General features: G+C 39.5%; 1 protein-coding gene across 3 annotated transcripts in view; it reads right to left on the reverse strand.

Moving 5' to 3' along the window:
• Positions 1-17385, reverse strand: part of ARID5B (AT-rich interaction domain 5B) — a 192093-nt gene that overhangs the window by 34044 nt on the left and 140664 nt on the right. For 2 of the 3 annotated variants that reach the window (XM_007963331.3, XM_073019114.1), the window contains 3 exons: positions 12153-12265; positions 5818-6022; positions 3838-3890 (listed from right to left, as the gene is read on the reverse strand). In XM_007963331.3, the coding sequence (XP_007961522.3) occupies positions 3838-3890; positions 5818-6022; positions 12153-12265 (371 nt within the window). Of the gene's footprint in view, positions 1-3837; positions 3891-5817; positions 6023-12152; positions 12266-13671; positions 13893-17385 lie in introns of those variants that run through there. The other variant, XM_007963334.3, reaches the window with a different exon arrangement.

Here is a 17385-nt window from a genome sequence, read left to right on the forward strand (position 1 = left end):
GAACAGACTAAAAGATGCTACAAATGTTAGACAAAAAACAGACTAAAAGATGCTACAAAACAGACTAAAAGATGCTACAAAAGGCAGGTTATCGGATTCTTTCCCCAAAACATTGCCCCAAATATGTAGGAAGCATTTTAGATTAGAGATTGCTAGGAATGGAAAGCACAAAGAACAATCATTTAAAAATCTCTTTCAGTAACGCTACAGAGTCGTGAGACAACTGTGTACCAAATCCTCAGCAAGTCAGAATTTGAAGAAAGCCATGATGAACCCATGCAACTCATTTCATCTCCCAGTGCCTCAGTTTTCTCACTTGTAAAATGAGGCTATGAACTGGGGCACAGCAGGCATTTTTTTTTTTTTTTGGTACAAAGGCCAATTTGAGAAAAATTAATTTGAGAGTACTATAGTTCTACACTTCCCCTCAATAAAAATAAAAATAGTTTACTGAGTTCCAACTTAGACTACCATTTTACCAAATGCCAAAATACTTGTCAGGAACTCTTTGCTGCTCTTGAGCCGAGGAAATATGAGTATTCTAGCCTGCTTCTGTAGTAACGGCATGAAGAAAAGTCTTTGATACTTGACTTAGATAGGGGTCACATGCTGAAGCTAAGAGCCATGGGAAATACTCGGCTAAGTGTTACGAATCACTGTTATCACTGGATTTGAATTAACATCACCTGGGCAGCTTAAAAGAAAAGGATTCTCTATGTCTTGGGCCCATGCCCCAACTCAGAGTTTATATCTTGGGGTGGGGGTCTAAACAACCACTTAAAGTTCCCCATTAAAAACATGAGCCCTATTCTTGAGTAGCTTTTAGGAGCCACTGAGCTAGAAGACTCTAAGATCTCTTTTGAGTTCTCAATGACTACAGGTCTACACTCATTTCTGATACCAGATCATGTCAAAGATAAGTGTCCTCTAGTAACTCTGTGATGACAACTTAAGCCTTCAGACTTTGGATATTATTTGTACATCTCCTGGACTGACTTCAAAATTCAATGCCCATTGAACATCTCACAGTTTTATTAGTCAAAATATGCCAAGAGAAAAATGTATTCTGTACTTATAGGAGGTTCCGAAGCTTAAATGTAGAACGGTGGTGGCAAACTTAAGTATCTGCGGGGCCAATCTACAGCATGAAACATTTAAAAAGAAAGAAAGAAAAAGGAAGAAGGAAGGAAGGAAAGAAGGAAGGGATGAAGCAGAAATGTCTTTTAAAATTCTGTTCATGACCAGATAGAGAGCAGATGCCAATTTGATCTTTCATATTCCCCAGCTCCAGTGAAGGGGATCAGAATATGTCACCCCTAAATTATGCCACGTTGGCATAAAGATTATTTTGAGATGAGGGCAACAGAGAACAACAGATTCAGGAAGAGTTCTCTGCCTTCCCTTTATCTGCCTATCTGCCTAAAAGGAGGGCATAAATTTCCCACTGAGAAGGCACCCACACAGTACCAGAAAGAGGAGTGACTCTTATCACCAGAGATGGGCAGCTGGCAACTTTCTGTAGTTTCTGCAGCCTAACGAATAACTTTGGGGCATGGCATGGAAGGGCATAGCATCCGGGGCCCAGCATGAAAGGGCCTAGCATCTGAAGGCCTAACATCAGGGACCTAGCATCAGAGGACTTTCCTTACTTGGTTCCATCTTCTCTCCATCCTTCTCTCTAGAAACTTCCCTTCAGGGCCACTTGTCCCAGCCACCTCATCACTCTAGTTTATGTTTTTCAAACTCTCCACCATGCCCAACTTTATTCTGCCTCCACATATTTTCCCTTATTTGATTCATTCTCTCTTTCTGGAAGGCATAATCCATCATTCATGTCTCAATTCTATCCATTCCCCAGAATTCTTCCCAAATGGCCTCAGAGCCATCAAGCCTTCCTTCTCTCATCTCTACATGAGTAAGTACTTTACCTGTGTCGGGCACTGACCTTTTCCCACCTTGTTTGATCATTATTGCCTCTCTTGGATGGTAAGCAACTTAAGGACTGAAATTACTGGCCTGACTGAAACCTTGCATCTAACAGAGTCTAAAACAATGCCTTGTACACATAAGGTACTCAGTAAATACATGGTCAGGTGTGTTGCTGATTGTGTGGTCATTCATTCATCCAACAAAAGGATAAATACTATTTGTTCAAAGAACAATGAAATTTATCAGAAGTTTCTTCTGTACATTCTACATCAATTTGCTGTTGCATGGAAAAAAAATATTTGTGAAGATACAGAAGACACAAAAGCAGGAAAAACTGATTCTGTGAAATTGTTGGCACTCTCCCTATCAGTGAATAACAAAAAGTTCCTGAGTGTGAAAAGACATTTCATAATATTGTTCAATATCATATAACTATCTGTAGTCATAGTTCATATAAAAATGTGTATTCCTATTCTAAACATTAAAAGCTAGACTTAAAAGTCTAGCCTGTGGGGTTGACTTCTACATTTATGAGACTAACCCTGAATAAGTTACCATTTTTTTTTACATGAATGAGGGCTATAATTAGCTCAAGATTTTGCCAAAAACTATGAGCTACGGTGGCAAGGAGTTCATATCATGATCCTATCAACAGACTCAACTAAGTGAAAAATTATAATTTTTACATAGGGCACTTGATAAATATTTCAAGTAAATTTATGTATATGAAATGCACATTTTATATGTAGTCCATGTGTATTTCTTTATAAACGTGTACATACCCCATATATGAAACATATTACAAGCACATATTACTCATATCAAAGAATTTTTAGTCAGAATTCATAGCAGATAGCTCAACAAGTAAATACCAGATTATCAGAACCACATAATGCTTGTCTCCTCTTTCGCCATTCCAAGACCCACACATCAAACCATTATATCAGTCTGTGGAACAATGTGCTTTATCTGGCAAGAAACATGGTTATTGCGTTTGGGCTAAAATGAATTTCATTTTCTTGACTTTGTGTGTCTTACTGTCATTTTACTATGGTACAGAGATATCCCAGATTACTTCTTAGGCAATGAAAAAATAATTTCTTATTCAATTGCAAGAAGAAACTACACAACTTAATCTGATCATTGTGTGGAGGAGAAAATATTCCCAATGACGACATCTTCCTATGTCAATTGATTTTATTACAGATGTCATCTCTGTGGGCTATATTTATGCAGCTCTTTCTTATTTAAAGATTTTAATCTCAGTTTGTTGCTCTAACGTTTCATTGGTTCAAAATACATGCTGTAAAAATCCTCGGCCATCAAATTTTCCTGTAGGCTAAAAATAACCCATTGCTGTCAGTTAGAATTAGCTGATAAAGAGTGTCAGAGCCTGTTCTGAATAAGTTTGATAACTTCCTGTTTATGCAGCACTGACCCTTGTCTAATAAAGCTTCTTTGCCCTAGAATGAGAGGAGATCCTGCTGCATTCTATTCCTTAATGGCCAATACTGATTACTTTTGAAAGCCTTTAATACATTTCCCATATTAGACATGAACAGATGTCAGGTATGTTGCCAAGGGAAATTTCTTTTATGCAATCTTGGCTTGTTGTACAATAATAGCCCTTTCTCAACATGGGAAAAAATTACAGACCCAACTAATTTCCCTGACAGGGGAGAGTTACATATGTTTTCCACTTGTAGTTTTTACGACAAGTTTACAATTTTGCCAAACCTGGAACTAATTGGGACTGTTTCCAAAGTGGCCCGATAAACCCCCAGAAGTGTAGAGCCATTTGAAAAGGCAGTCAGTGATGGTTTGCCCTTGTATGTTCTCCATTTTGGTCAAAGAGAGCGGAAAAGTTAGATTGCAAAATTATTTCATTTAAGTTGCTTAAACACTTACTGTTTCATATCCTCCCAGTTTTTGAGCAGCTTGAAACATAGTCCAAAGGTTAACTGTTAGAGGGACAATAAGTATTTAGATAAGCATTGCATTAACATATTTCCAAGAAATGTCAATTAAAACATTTTTTTTTCAATGAGAAAGAGAAAAAAAAAGAAATACTAATGTACCCCAGAGAGCTAAGTTCTTAGGAAACAATTTGCCCAAAGGGCATTCAACACCAGAATCTATTATTACCACTTAAAACATTTCTTAAGAAACAGTTATAAAGCTACAAAAATGGTTCTACTTTTAGGATAAAGGCAAGAGTTTTAGTCCTACTGTCATCAGCAGAGCAAGAGAAGCTAAATTAGGTGTCTTTGGGAAAAAGTGTGGGCTTTCAAAACTGGGGTTGGTCTTGCTCAACCCTTAGAAAGAAGTCATTGATTAAACAGTAATATATAGAGCTTCTCTCAGATAAGAACTCTCCATAATCAATAAATAACAGCCACTTGAATATATGATTACCTTCTTAATAGAATGTCTGATGGCAGCACTGTATTAAAGGATCATACAGTATTTCACCAACATGTGGTGGCTGGCAGTGAGTAGCAAAACAAGTATTTCACATGGAGGCCACAGTGATATAACAGACAAAAGGGAAGGAAGACATTCATTCAGAGAGGAATTGAGTCATGAACCCACTTAGTCCCCTAACTGGCCTGTGTGATGTTGCAAATATATTTTTTTCAAACAGATTTCTCTTTGCAGAGTTTGTATATGTTTATGCTCTTAAACAACTATACCAAATCGCCAGCAACCCTGTTCATTTATACCAAATACCATAGAATGGGACTGCTATGGATTTGATTCTTTTACATGAGGGGAAAATTGAACTTCAAGTGATTCCTTGGTAAGAGAAATGAAGAATAAAATGATTTTTTTTTTAAAAGGCTCTTTGACACAACATGTTCGCAAAGCCTCATTGAACCTTACACTACTTCAGAGCTATCAAGAGCCCTGCCTCGGCCTTGATTTAATCTGAACCAATGCATAATGCAACAAAGCTGTTCATAGTACATTAATTTTACTTCTATTTCAAGCAACCAGTTTTCAGACAAACATTGTAATCATTCGTAGTTATATAAGTTTATAATGGCTGTGAGTGTTCTCTTGCAATCAGTGCCAATTGCTATTAGGTATGTAAATTGTTATGTAAAACACACAGGTTTGACATTCTTCATCAAAATGACACGTTTTTAATCTAGGAAGATACGTTTGGAGAAAATACTATTTCAAGCCAGAGGCTCATCGCTTTGTGCACCACTAAATCCAGACAGAGGCAAAATATATATTCAGTTGCAAAATCAAGGCAGGATCTGAATTTCTTCTCCTTTGATTTGGAATTCTGTTTGGCTATGAGTTTCCCATTCTCCTTACAAATACACTATGACATTTACATTTAAATGTACATGTCAAGGTAATCCAAAATTAGGCCCCCTGTTCCAATCTGTCTATTTATTGTTTTCTCTGAAGTTGGATTTTTTTACCTTTTAACACATTTGGGGCTTAGGAAATGTGTTTTCTCTTCGTGGTTCTTTTGTCCATCTTTAAATGTCCTCCTTTTAAAAGCTGTTTTTTTTCACAGGCAACATCTGTGCCTGATAAAGCTACGTCATATTATTATCTCACAAGAAAGGCGTCACAGACACTCAAGATTGACAAAACAGAAAATGAGAAACTTTCAACATGTCTATTTCCAGTCATAATCAGTGGATTCAAGCCTATAAATATCTCACTGCAACTGTCCCAGAAGGGAACAATGTAGCGGAAAAAGGCAGGGAAAAAATTCTTGGCTTGGAACATTTATGGATTTAGTATAAACAGAGAGCACTATCCCCAGATTAGGATTTCAACATAATCCTGAGTCAAAATTATTTTTTCCAATTCAAAGAATCTGAGCAGCTCTGATAATTCAGAAACGAAAACAAGTATACTCACTCTGTTTAAAACCTAAATAGGGTATTCGTTCTATCGGCGTTTTCCTTTCTTTCATGTATTTATAAAGTGCCACCAAGAAGGCTTGTTCATCTGCCCTGCACTCTTCGCCAATGGCAACCTTTGGTTTTTCTTCATTGGAGACTTTTTTACAGTTATTATGGTTATTCTTCGGCTTGGTCAAGGCTGACCTGGCCTCACATTTCACCTGGAAAAGGGAAAATATGCCACATCAGACGAGGCACAGCCCTGGGATGCTTACCAAGACAGAGCTAGTGACAGAGCCAGCAACACTTTTCAGTGAGTGCTAACGGTGAACCAGTAAATTATCCCTGCTTTTAATAGCTTTTCAGAGGCATCACTGAAGATGAATTGTCTGAGGCCAGGGGATGTCAAATTTCTGTAAAGGGTCACATCATTAATATTGTAGGCTTCTGGGTCACACAGTCTCTGTTGCAACTATTCAACTCTAGTAGGACAGCAGGCATCAGCAATATGTTAACAAATGGGTGTGGTTGTGTTCCAATAAAACTTTATTGACAGAAATTGCCAGCAAGTGGGTCATAGTTTGCCAAACTATGCCAGCTTCTTTTAGACTCCTGACAAGTATGTTGATGTGAAATGAGAGATAAGGCTTTGTATCTGGTAGAAACATTCTTTTGTCTCTCTATATTAATACATTTTATTTTCTTAAGGAGAAGCATCAGTTAATGTCCTTGAACAAACCCTGCCTCCTTAACAGAGTACCATATTTCATACTTTGTATCAAAATGAAAGGCAAGTCTATTTCTTTGTAGTAAACCATTCTTGTTGCTATTCTCTCCAGCAACCTTGAAAAACAAGTCAATACCAGCAGATGCTGGCATCAGCAATACCAGCAAGGCCTCTGCTGTTTGCCACCCAAGGGTGATGCGGGGGTACACCCTCAGTAGGAAACAAAGATCTCACTGTTTAATGAGGGCTTCTTGCTTTATCAGTCAGCTCTAAGAATAAGATGTTAACTTGCCACAGAAGAAAGAGTAGAGGTCAGCTAAAAACCCAAGAAGAGTGAGTATAAAGCTCCATAATTAAAAAATAAAGGGCGGTAAAGGCTCCAGATGTTCTTCCTTCCACACTGTAGGCAGATAGGGAACTTGGCATATCGAGCGGCTAACCTAACGTTCCCTCCTCACTGCCATGTTCTACAAGAGGCCTTTGATGGTCGTTAAATATAACGCTAAGTTGCTGAGCTATTTTAATTGTAAAAGGGGGAAGTACAAAGGGTCAGACTCTGAGTTCAAGTGCACCCATGGGGAATGTGTACATTCCAATATTCTTTACATCTCTGTAACTGACATCGGGAGAGAAGAGGGCAAGTGCTGGGGAAATGTTATGAATAAAAATGTCCCACATATTCTACAACGCTGTCTATTTCAGGATTTCGAACCCTTTTTCTTTCCCTGCAGCTCCTTCTTCCTAAGCATTTAGAACATAAAAGACTATGCTTATTTAGTAAAGGAAAGTGCATTCCCTGCAAGAGCTCCTCATTGCCTATTCTCTCAAGTGAACATACAAAGTTTAATCTCCTTCCACTGGTCCTGCAAAGGTAAAACTTCCTATGAAACTGATTCAATGGGGCTTCTAGGTAAGATTTTAACTTTTAAGGGGCTGTGGAAAGGGGACTAAAACAATTTTTCCATGTAGATTTTGTACTCTGTAACATTATATTAAGGCGAACATCCTGTGATACTTTATGTTGTCATCATTTTTCACTGCCAAATTTTAGGCTGTTGGATCTAAAGTTCTGATGAAATCTATAATTTAATGGCTTCTTGAAATCATAACATCACTCCAGTTTTAATTTGTATTGCCTCCCACCCCTTCCTGAGTGTTTCCTGGGCAGCCAGGCTCTACTCTCAACGCTGTTTATGTGTTATTTCATACTCACAACCCGAATGAGGTAGTTATTATTTTCGTATTAGAAATGAGGAAACGGAGGGAGACAGGATGAGCAGCATGTACAACATCACAAGATCATGCCCTAGTTAGTAAGTGGGGAGCCTGGAATTTAAGCCCAGGCAGCCTTGTGGTTTTAAATGTTATACTCTTCTGACACTCTTAATACAAATATTAAATTGGTAATCAAAACAAACTTCCAATTAAAAAGCCTGTCTTATTACCAGGCATTATGAAGCCTACCACTTAGAAATGTGACTTATCAAATGAAAAGTAAAAGACAAATCTAGGGGGTTTCCAATGTGTCAAGGAGTTCCATTCCTTCTATTGTATATTGAGCAAAAGGGAAGGAAATCAGTTTTCAATTGAGCACCTACAATGAGTTAGATACAGTGCTGTGGGTTTCACACACTCTACCCTTAATGTTCTTAAGAATTGTAAAAGGGAGATATTTAGCCACATTTTACAGTTGAGGAAACTAGAACTCAGTGAGGTCATGTATGGCTTGGAAGGGGCAGACCCTCTGGGTTTAGAACTCAGGTCTGCCCTGCTCCAAACCCCAATTTTATAACATAAAGGAGTAGATCTCTCAGGTTTGTGTATAAAACGAACAGAGGCTTACATGTGCAGTGATCATGGGCCAACTACCTATATTATTAGCTCAGAAGAACCACTGTTAAAAGGAGAATGAGGTTTGAGCTCCTTGGTGTGTAGAGAGCTGCTTAACCCTCTTCCTCATCTGTGCAGAAACACTCAGAAACAGAAGGAAGACACAGAGGGGTGCACGAACCAGGTCCAAAGTAACCCAGACTCCCTGCTACATAGCAAAGGCTCCAAGTGAAGCCAGGCTGCTGCCTACTGAACTCCGTCCTGAATCTCAGTGGGCATGCGGCTCCTGGGGAGGCCAGGTACTTAGAACTGAACGAGCGGACAGAGGCTTCTTTTCTTGTTCTAGCTTGATACATTTTTTTTTTTTTTTTCCAGTTAACATAAATGAGCTCTTTAGGGTATGATTCTGATTCTGGGTAGGACTAAATCAAGTTCCTTTCTATCTGTTTTTCCATTTACCCAAAGCATTCTCAGCATTGCTATCTATGAAATTATTACAGTGCAGGTGGTAGTAGAAATGGGAGCCAGTCTTCACGTTGACCTAAGAAAGCCCAGTGTTTTGATGGTGACAATTAATTACTAGATCTTTTTTTCCTGACCTGAGCACCATATACCTGTTGAGCTCACTAAGTGCTTTGGGGTTTCCAAAATGATTGAGGAGTTGCTAATGAAAGAATCAACATTTAACGTTTTCAATGATCCACCACCTATTTGATATTAACCATGTCCTTCCACGGGATTGAGTTATAACTAATCCAGCCTTCAACTGGGGCAGTGAGATGTGCTGAACCAGCAATACAAAAAGCTAGAGTTCTAATCTTGGTTTGGCTGCTAACTTGCTAGGTGACCCTCAGTTTCTTCCTTAGTGAAGCAAGTAAAGCAAAAATGAGCATCCCTGGGAATAGTTCTGAGGACTAAATGAGTGGAAAAATATTGAAAATGATGAAAGTATCACATTTGTGAAATATAGAAAGTATGTTTATGATTTAAATGAACACACTTCCCACCAGAGTTTCCCTTTTTGTGTTCCCTTTAGAATATAAACCACCTGTAATATACTTCTGCCCTTCAGAAAATGCATATGGGATATTAAAAATAATTTGCCTTCTATCAATGTAGGCCTTTTATTAGGGTCCTATGCCAAGATTTCTGTTACAGATCACTCTATGAAAGTCCTGGGCCTCAGGTTCACTGCTTTAAGATGATTCCAGAAAAAATGGCAGGATTTGGGCTGAACACAGTCATGATATCTTCAAAGAATTGGTAGTTTCCTCCCCACGTAACACTTGCTATCTTTGGGAAGCCATGTAATTTTCTCTACCTTGGAAAACATGGTCTTGCAAAGCTAGTTTTCATGTTGTCATTGAAGGGGTGCCACGTTTTGATGGCGAGCGGCAAATCACTTGACTTATTTTTCCAGTCATGAATACAATAAATCCAGTGGGTCCCACTGTAAGAGTTGTGCTGTGTGGAGCTGCATGAAGTTGGTGCTTAGTTAGAAATGATCTGTTTGAGGCACTTTTAAAAAGAAATAGTCACACGGGTCTCGGTCACAAAGTCAAAGAGCTCACTGTTCTCTAAGATGCTGCTTCCAATTCAAGAGATGATTAGGTGGTCACAGACTTATAATCTCTACTGTTGTGCTTCATGAGAAAAGACCACATGAAGGCACACATGCTTTTTAATGACTGTCCTTGTCCCAGATGTGGCTTGTTCATTCTGCAGGGATTTTACATCTGTCTGTTGGTGCCAACGGACAAGCTCGTCACACTTCATACCAACTGATCTTTTTGCTTAAGTGGTCTTGCCAGACCCACTGGAAGTGGCCAAGGCATGACTGTAATCCAAGACTCTGAAAAGAGCCAAGCCATTAGACCAGTCCCTAGGAGCTGACTGCAGCATGACATTTATCTGTTCTCCACTGAACACCAATGGTGGAAGAATGATCCATCTCTTTGTAAAGATGCTGATGGGCAGCACTGTTGCAGGGGTGGGGTAAAGGTGTCACTTAGAAAACCCAGGACTGACTTCTATCCTTCCTGTTAAGAAGTCAGTGAACATCAAATACAGCCCATCTCTACAGCAGGCTCTTGTTCTTCTCGGCTTTGTGAACCCAACAGTGAGTTCTGAGTTGCCTTCCATGGAGAGAAACATTGGAGATCTGTTCCTTCAGATCAAATGTACAAGTTCTGTAAAATTCCCAGAGGCATAAGGATGGTGGTGGTGATTCCACGTGGCATGGAAAGGAGCTTTATCCTGCTGGGCTCAGGTACAGAATATGCTGCAGTAAACACATGCTGTCAACCAAGAAGGATGGGCTGGGCACCAACAGAAGGCATGGGCAGTGCAAGCTCTGCTGAATGTTACGGTCTTAAAACCTTCTTGCTCCATTCTGCAGGTTCTTGCAAACTACATAGTACGGAATGAACTGTTCCTGCTGACATCCCTCAAGACGATGGAAACCAAAGTCCTAGGTAGACAGTTCTAGTCTGTTCTAGGTCTGAGGTGTCCAACTCACAAGAAAATGTCATTCATGGTATCCATGTGGAGTTAACTAGCAGAAAGTTGAATGTGCAGAACAAAAATAACTTTAGGGAAAGAGATTTGTTTTCAGCCAGAAAATGGAAAATACATATTGCTGCTAGTTGATCTCTTCTTAACCCTTTGGAATCTTAGAAGTATTTAGAAATTCTAAGCAAAAAGTTCTTAGAATTTCCTAATGAAACAATGATGCTTAAAGATAAAATTTTTTAGAATATGAAAGTCTAAGATTTACTTCATTACACTGGAAAGAAGGTAGAGTACATGGCAGAGGAACAGTAGATTGTCAACACAGAACTGAATTCATGTTTGTTTGTTTTTTTTTCTACATCAGACTCTTCCAAATTCACCACTAATCAAAATGGTCCCATTTTCAGAAGTTTAGTTCTTTGATTCTTTCATCTGGAAACTGGTGTCAGCTGAAATCTGTTCTTCAATTAAAATCCTAAAGGGACTATTGCTGTCTTTAGCACAAAAATAACACCTAAATGCAGTAAACAGAACCATGGAAATCTGACCCAAGCCCACAAAAGTCAGAAAGGTAAGTCTAAAAATATAAAGTGATACTTTACCCTTTGTTGTGCTAAATACTTTAGGCATGCACTTTCAAGATTCCAAAGAATGCTTAGGCAAAAAATGGACCTGGGTCCTGAACAACAGTGTAGAATTTACTTTCATTCAGGATTAACAGAGATCTTTAAAAGTATATAAATGCTTGTAGGCGTATGTATACATCTAAATATTTTGCTATGTATCTTTAATTTTAGTCTAATGTAAATTAGAAGTGACTTTGAAAAATACATAACTAAAATGATTAATTCTAGCTATTTCTAATTTCATCCTCTGTTAATCTCCAAAACACATTTAGATGAACACATTCAGAAAGAGGACGGTTCAGCTGGTCTATTTTTGACACAAGCAGAGTAAACTATGTCATTGTGTCACCCACTATGAAATCTCAGCCTCAATGACGTGGGTGCTTAATCATCTGTCCTTTACTCATAACAGGCCAAACTGGGAGGTAGGAAGTCTTTCTGTTGACTAATCAAAATGCCTACCTCCCCCACCCCACAGCAACCAGGGGGAAGGGAGGTGGCAGGAACAGGCACAGCATAGAGCTTCAAAAGCTCTGAATACCAAAGTCAGATGCTGAATTGAAAACTGCCTCCAAGACACAGGCACAGAGAGATAAAGAGAAAAAGCAAAAATAAAAAGATGCAACGAAATGAATACCGTGGAGTGAATGACCGTACCTTGGCAACGGCTTTGCCATCGGAATTATTGTTGGAATCCTTAACGCCACTGAATGAATCTCTTCTTTGTGGGCATGGTTTCTTTTTGCGTGGTCTGCCTTTAAGATTTGGCGCTGAAAACAAATGGAAAACAATTGATACACATTTTCATTTGCATGGGTTTCTTTATTAAAGACCCAGAATCTCACTACAGTGATCCCTTCTAATTGTTCAGAGAAATGTACATATATTGGCAGGCAGCCCTCATTATTACATGCTTCTCTCTCTGAATGCTTACATATTGGTAGAGTATACATTTCTGTACATATCTCCCAAAGCTAATCTATTTAGCTTTAACATGTCTAATTAATATAAGTTACACGAAGCTCTTAGCTCTAAAGGATCATGGTAAGAAAAATATCCTTCCACGTTGTTGGACAAGAAGCATTTGGGGCTGAAAAACTGAGCCAGGCTTTGAGCTCAATCTTTGGTTTTTGTTTTGTATCTTGCTTTCAGAAACCTAAGTGACATGCCTGCCCTTATGGTATCATAGTAATGAAATGTTGAAAACATCTCTTTTACAAAATATTCAGAGACAAGGGCATTCTCTCAAATTACCATACAGACAAGTAGAGAGATAGCTAAAGAGAGAGGCATTCACAACAGCAAGCTGGAAAATATTATTACATATATTTACTAATAATACCGCAACCAGCATGTTTCAAATCTCAACAAATCTGGCAGATACATTTAAATCAGCATGCTCTCTTTTCCTTTTCAATATATTTTTATGAAGATCTTAAGGCTTATTTAAAATAACATCCAAAGATTACACTGGGGTTAGCTTGATTCCATGGGGGTTACACTTTTGAAAAGACAAGACACAAATCAAAGTTCTATTTCATCCTTGATGCTGAGCAACTTGGTTCCTTTTAAGATCTATACAGAAAGTCGGAGGAAAGGCTGCTGTTTATTGAGAGCTATGACTATCCGGCATCAGCTTTCACATTTAACTTCATCAGTCACCCAAGTCAAGCAAAATTAAAAACAACCAACTAACCAACCAACCACTTCAGAACGACTCCAAGCTAATGAATTACACCGTAAACAATTTTGTTCAGATCTTTCAAAGTACCCACACTTTTTATTACTTAAGGAGTGATTATGACAATGTCACATCTAAACAACATGAACCTTCTTAACTGTTGTTAATCTTACTTAGGTAGTTAACCAGTGGTTTTAGGACATTTTTACATTGTACTCATTTTACAAACACAATTAATCCTACTAATTTGATTTTCTCCTCCGGATAACAGTTTTACTGTTGGTAAAAGCTCAGTAAAGCAGAGCTGCCTTCAGAATCAGAGAGGCAAAAGTTTAAAAAGAGGCTTTAGGGCTTAGGATCCCCTTCCCACACCCGCTCTCTCCTCTCATTCCCCTAAACGCTGCTCTGAAAGTCCATCCCAGAAAGCCAGCCTGGAATTACCAAAGGTAAACAAGCTCATCAACAAAAATCAAGCAAAGAGAAAGTAGCGATTACCCATTCCAGTCGACAAACATCTGCCTGACTGATGTCTGTGCTCATGAAAGCTACAGCATGTGACTGCTCCCCGGCCACATCCCTGGAAGTCTCGACTTGGTGTGGATGTCAGCTTCCCTCCGAATGCGAGCTGCGAGGCTCGGCGCTCTGCTTACAACTCCCCTCCCCCGGCAGCTCCATTACTCATGTAAACACACAGCAGTGACTAGCACGGAGTGTGTGGGATGAGCCTGAGGACTTTGCTGGAGTTGCCAGACTGGTAGGGAGGGCTCTGCTCTCTCCACCTCCCCGCACGGGGTTGGTGATTTCATCCGGCCTGTTTTGTGGATCCTGACCTCTTGCTCCCCTTGTCAGAGCACGATGCCACGTTCCATGAATTTGACACGGTCCGCAGCCTGGAGCCAGGGCATGGGCTGTTTGTTTTGTTTAGAAGACTTTGTGTAGCACAGAAGTGTTTCCACAACTGACCCAAGCGTTAAGACTTTAATGACCACGAGGGAAGGATGTACTTTCAAGTCCCTTATCAAAATAATAGCTGAGCAGAAAGCTGACAAACAGAACTTGGGGTAGCAGGTCTGAGGCATTTCATTAAAACAAACAAAACAGTATCCCCTCTGTTCTAAGACTTGTTACTATGATCTTCCCTTCCTAACATTTTGGCAAAAAGCACTTAAACCTAAAAGGCATTTATTTCTAGAAAAGCTTTCAAATCCCAAAGGTCTTTTCGATAGAACTTGCATCGAACATGCTGTGTTTAAAAAAAGGCAAAGGTTCCGGGAACTGACAAGAAGTCATCCCCAAACTGGGTTTATTTTCTCCATTCTTTGAGCTGTTTTCAGAACTCAGAGAAGCACATGTACTCCCCCAGCAGATTCTGAGAATTACAAATTTAGAACAGACTAGCACCTAATATTCTGGTCACACAAACGTAAACTCTAAATGGGATTTGATCAAGAGAAAAAGCCCTTTGTTCTTACTAAGGCAAGTACTTCAGTATTTCAGGTATGGTTAGGCAAATCTTACCACTCAGGGCTCAAAATCAAATTCCTCTCCTACTCTCCCCTCTGAACTTTTTTTCTCTCCTTCTCTTACGGAACATATCACTGTACTCCTTGTACTTTAGCTGTGGTTTCTGGCATGTTATTATACTAGACTGGAGAATCCTTAAGGGCAAGACCCTGTGGGATGTGTCTTTTATCTGCCCAGCACAATACCCAAAAGGCAGCATTGCATAACGTGTATTTGTTGAATGAAAAAGTGACTAATGGAAATAAATATGTCCACATAGTGTTCTTTCCTGTCCTCATAGACTGATCCCGCCAACCTCACACGTGGTATACTTGTCACACTGGGCACTTGGTAAAACTGCATTCACCTTTACTACTTATGCTTATGCTCTGGAAACATAAACCGGTGACTTGAGGTTGCACTGGGAATGGAGACAGGAAACGTAAGGCCTTTGGTATCTCAGTAAGGCTATAATCTAGTCCCCACATGCAATGCACAAACACCCTGATGAGCACAAATATTCAAAGTACAGGGGGGAATGGAGCACAAAGGACTGGGTGGGTGCCCCTGCAATCCAATCAGAGACCTTTTAGATTCAGAAGACTCCAGGTAAAGTTTTGGTATTGAAGGGCTGGCTTTGGGGACAGCAAAAACTCTGGTCCCCAGGCCACATCTTTTTCCCTCTAGAGTCATAATCTGTCATTTGCTAGGTCAGTGAGTGAAAACAGGTGCATTAGGTGTGCTGGTGGGCAGGAGTGGGGTGGGTCTGTGGACTTTAATTCACTTATGGAAGAGACAACCCCACCTCCTTCCAGCCACTCTTCGAGGACCTATGCCTGCCCTCTCCTTGAAAGCTCAGTGCTATGTACTTACTGACAGAACCTAAATCCTAAGACTCCAGAATTAGACCAGCTCTTGTTCTTTAGGTGAGACAGATCTCTACCAAGAAAAAGCTCTGCTAGGGAGAGAGCAGTACCCTTACTGATGGCATATCTGGCTCCAGTCAGTTTTAATAGAAAAAATAATAAGTGCAAAGCAATAGACGTACTGTTACTTTTACATGTGTATATAATTCACTGGCTTGGCTTATCACAGAGTTCAGTAAATGCTCTTTGAATGAATGTTTTCAGTATTATACATGAATAATAAGAGTAGCTAAGTGAATAATAATAGTAGCTAACAATTTCTGAGCACTTTCTCTGTACAAGTCACTCTTCTGAGTGCTTTGCATACAATAACTGCACTAAAACTCACAGCAAGCCAAAGAGGAAGGCATGATTCTTATCCCCATCTTACAGACCAGGAAACTGAGACAGAGATGAAATTACTTGTCTCCGACCATACAAATGGTTACTGGTAGCAGAAGGATTTCAACACAGGCAACTGGACTTTATCCAGAGCCCCTGCTTTAAGCAACTTATCTCTAATAGACACACACACAGACACACACACACTGCCTCATAATGAAGTATTCATACTAACTTGGGCTGGCAGTCACCAGGAAGCTCTCCCTAAATGAAAACACTCAAGTACTACATAGCATGAGGGTGCTGCAGCCCACCCCAGACAGGAAACACTGTCCCACAGACAGAGTTGACAGCAAGTGGGGTCCCCATTAGTCTTGACCCAGCAGTAGGTGGCAAGACTTCCACTAAGGCCAATAAAACTTAGTCGGAGAGCCCTACATATTACCCCCTTAACCAGTGGGCCACTGACTCTTCTGCCTAATCAGTGAAAGATCTCTGTGGTTTAAAAAAAAAATCTTTCCCCTCTGACTGCCCATCTGTTCCTCTTACTCAGTGCCAAGAAATTAACAACTATTCACCTTTGTGAAGTCACTGCTATTTCTATAGGTGTTAATCCTCAGAGAATCAAGCTACCTCCAGAGCTCCAGGCTACTCTGACAGCTAACCCATGTGTTTTTTTTTTCTTTTTAAACGCCTTCCAATATTAATGAATTACAATCTATTTTCTCAACAATATAGCAAAACAAGTTTGTTTTCCTTACAGGGTCTAGAAGCTCAGAGTTGCAGACAATTTGTTTATATATTTATTTCACTATGGGTTCACACAAGTTACATGGCAGGGCAGTGCAGGTGTGGGAAACTTTTATGTCAACCCCAACTCTTACAATAATAATAATAAAACAAAGGGAAATGTAACCAGTTACTGGCAAAGTAAATTGCTTTTGGCTTAAATGTTCCTGTTTTTTTCTACTGTGTTCTTCCTGTCATGACCGTCTCTTTTTTTTAATAGCATTTATGCTCTTGGAAATACCACGAAGATAGATAAACTGCTATAAAAGCTGGATTGACTCATCAGTTAACAACTCTTCCTTCCCATTTTGCAGAGAGAATTTTGTTGCCAACACAGCTACATATTCTCTCGAGAAATTCTTTGTGAGCTTCCACTGAAGAGATAGGACTGGCTTGTTGGTAGAGACTGGAATCAGGGGAATGGAAAACCAGCACAATTTTCCTAAGACTTTAACCCCCGAGGTCAATGTCTAGAGAAGTCGGCAGAGCGTTAACTCATTCGATTTGCAAGTTGTGTGTGTCTTTTAAACACGAGCCAGAAAACAAAACTCCACTGATCATAGTATTAGGGTAGACAAACATTGTTCTATGTATAGTATGCGTTACTGATAATACCCTGCATTTCTGTAATGCTTTTCCTATGAGGATATCAATTCTCTGGTACATTTTC

This window comes from Chlorocebus sabaeus, chromosome 9 (genome assembly GCF_047675955.1).
Source record: "Chlorocebus sabaeus isolate Y175 chromosome 9, mChlSab1.0.hap1, whole genome shotgun sequence".
NCBI lineage: Eukaryota > Metazoa > Chordata > Mammalia > Primates > Cercopithecidae > Chlorocebus > Chlorocebus sabaeus.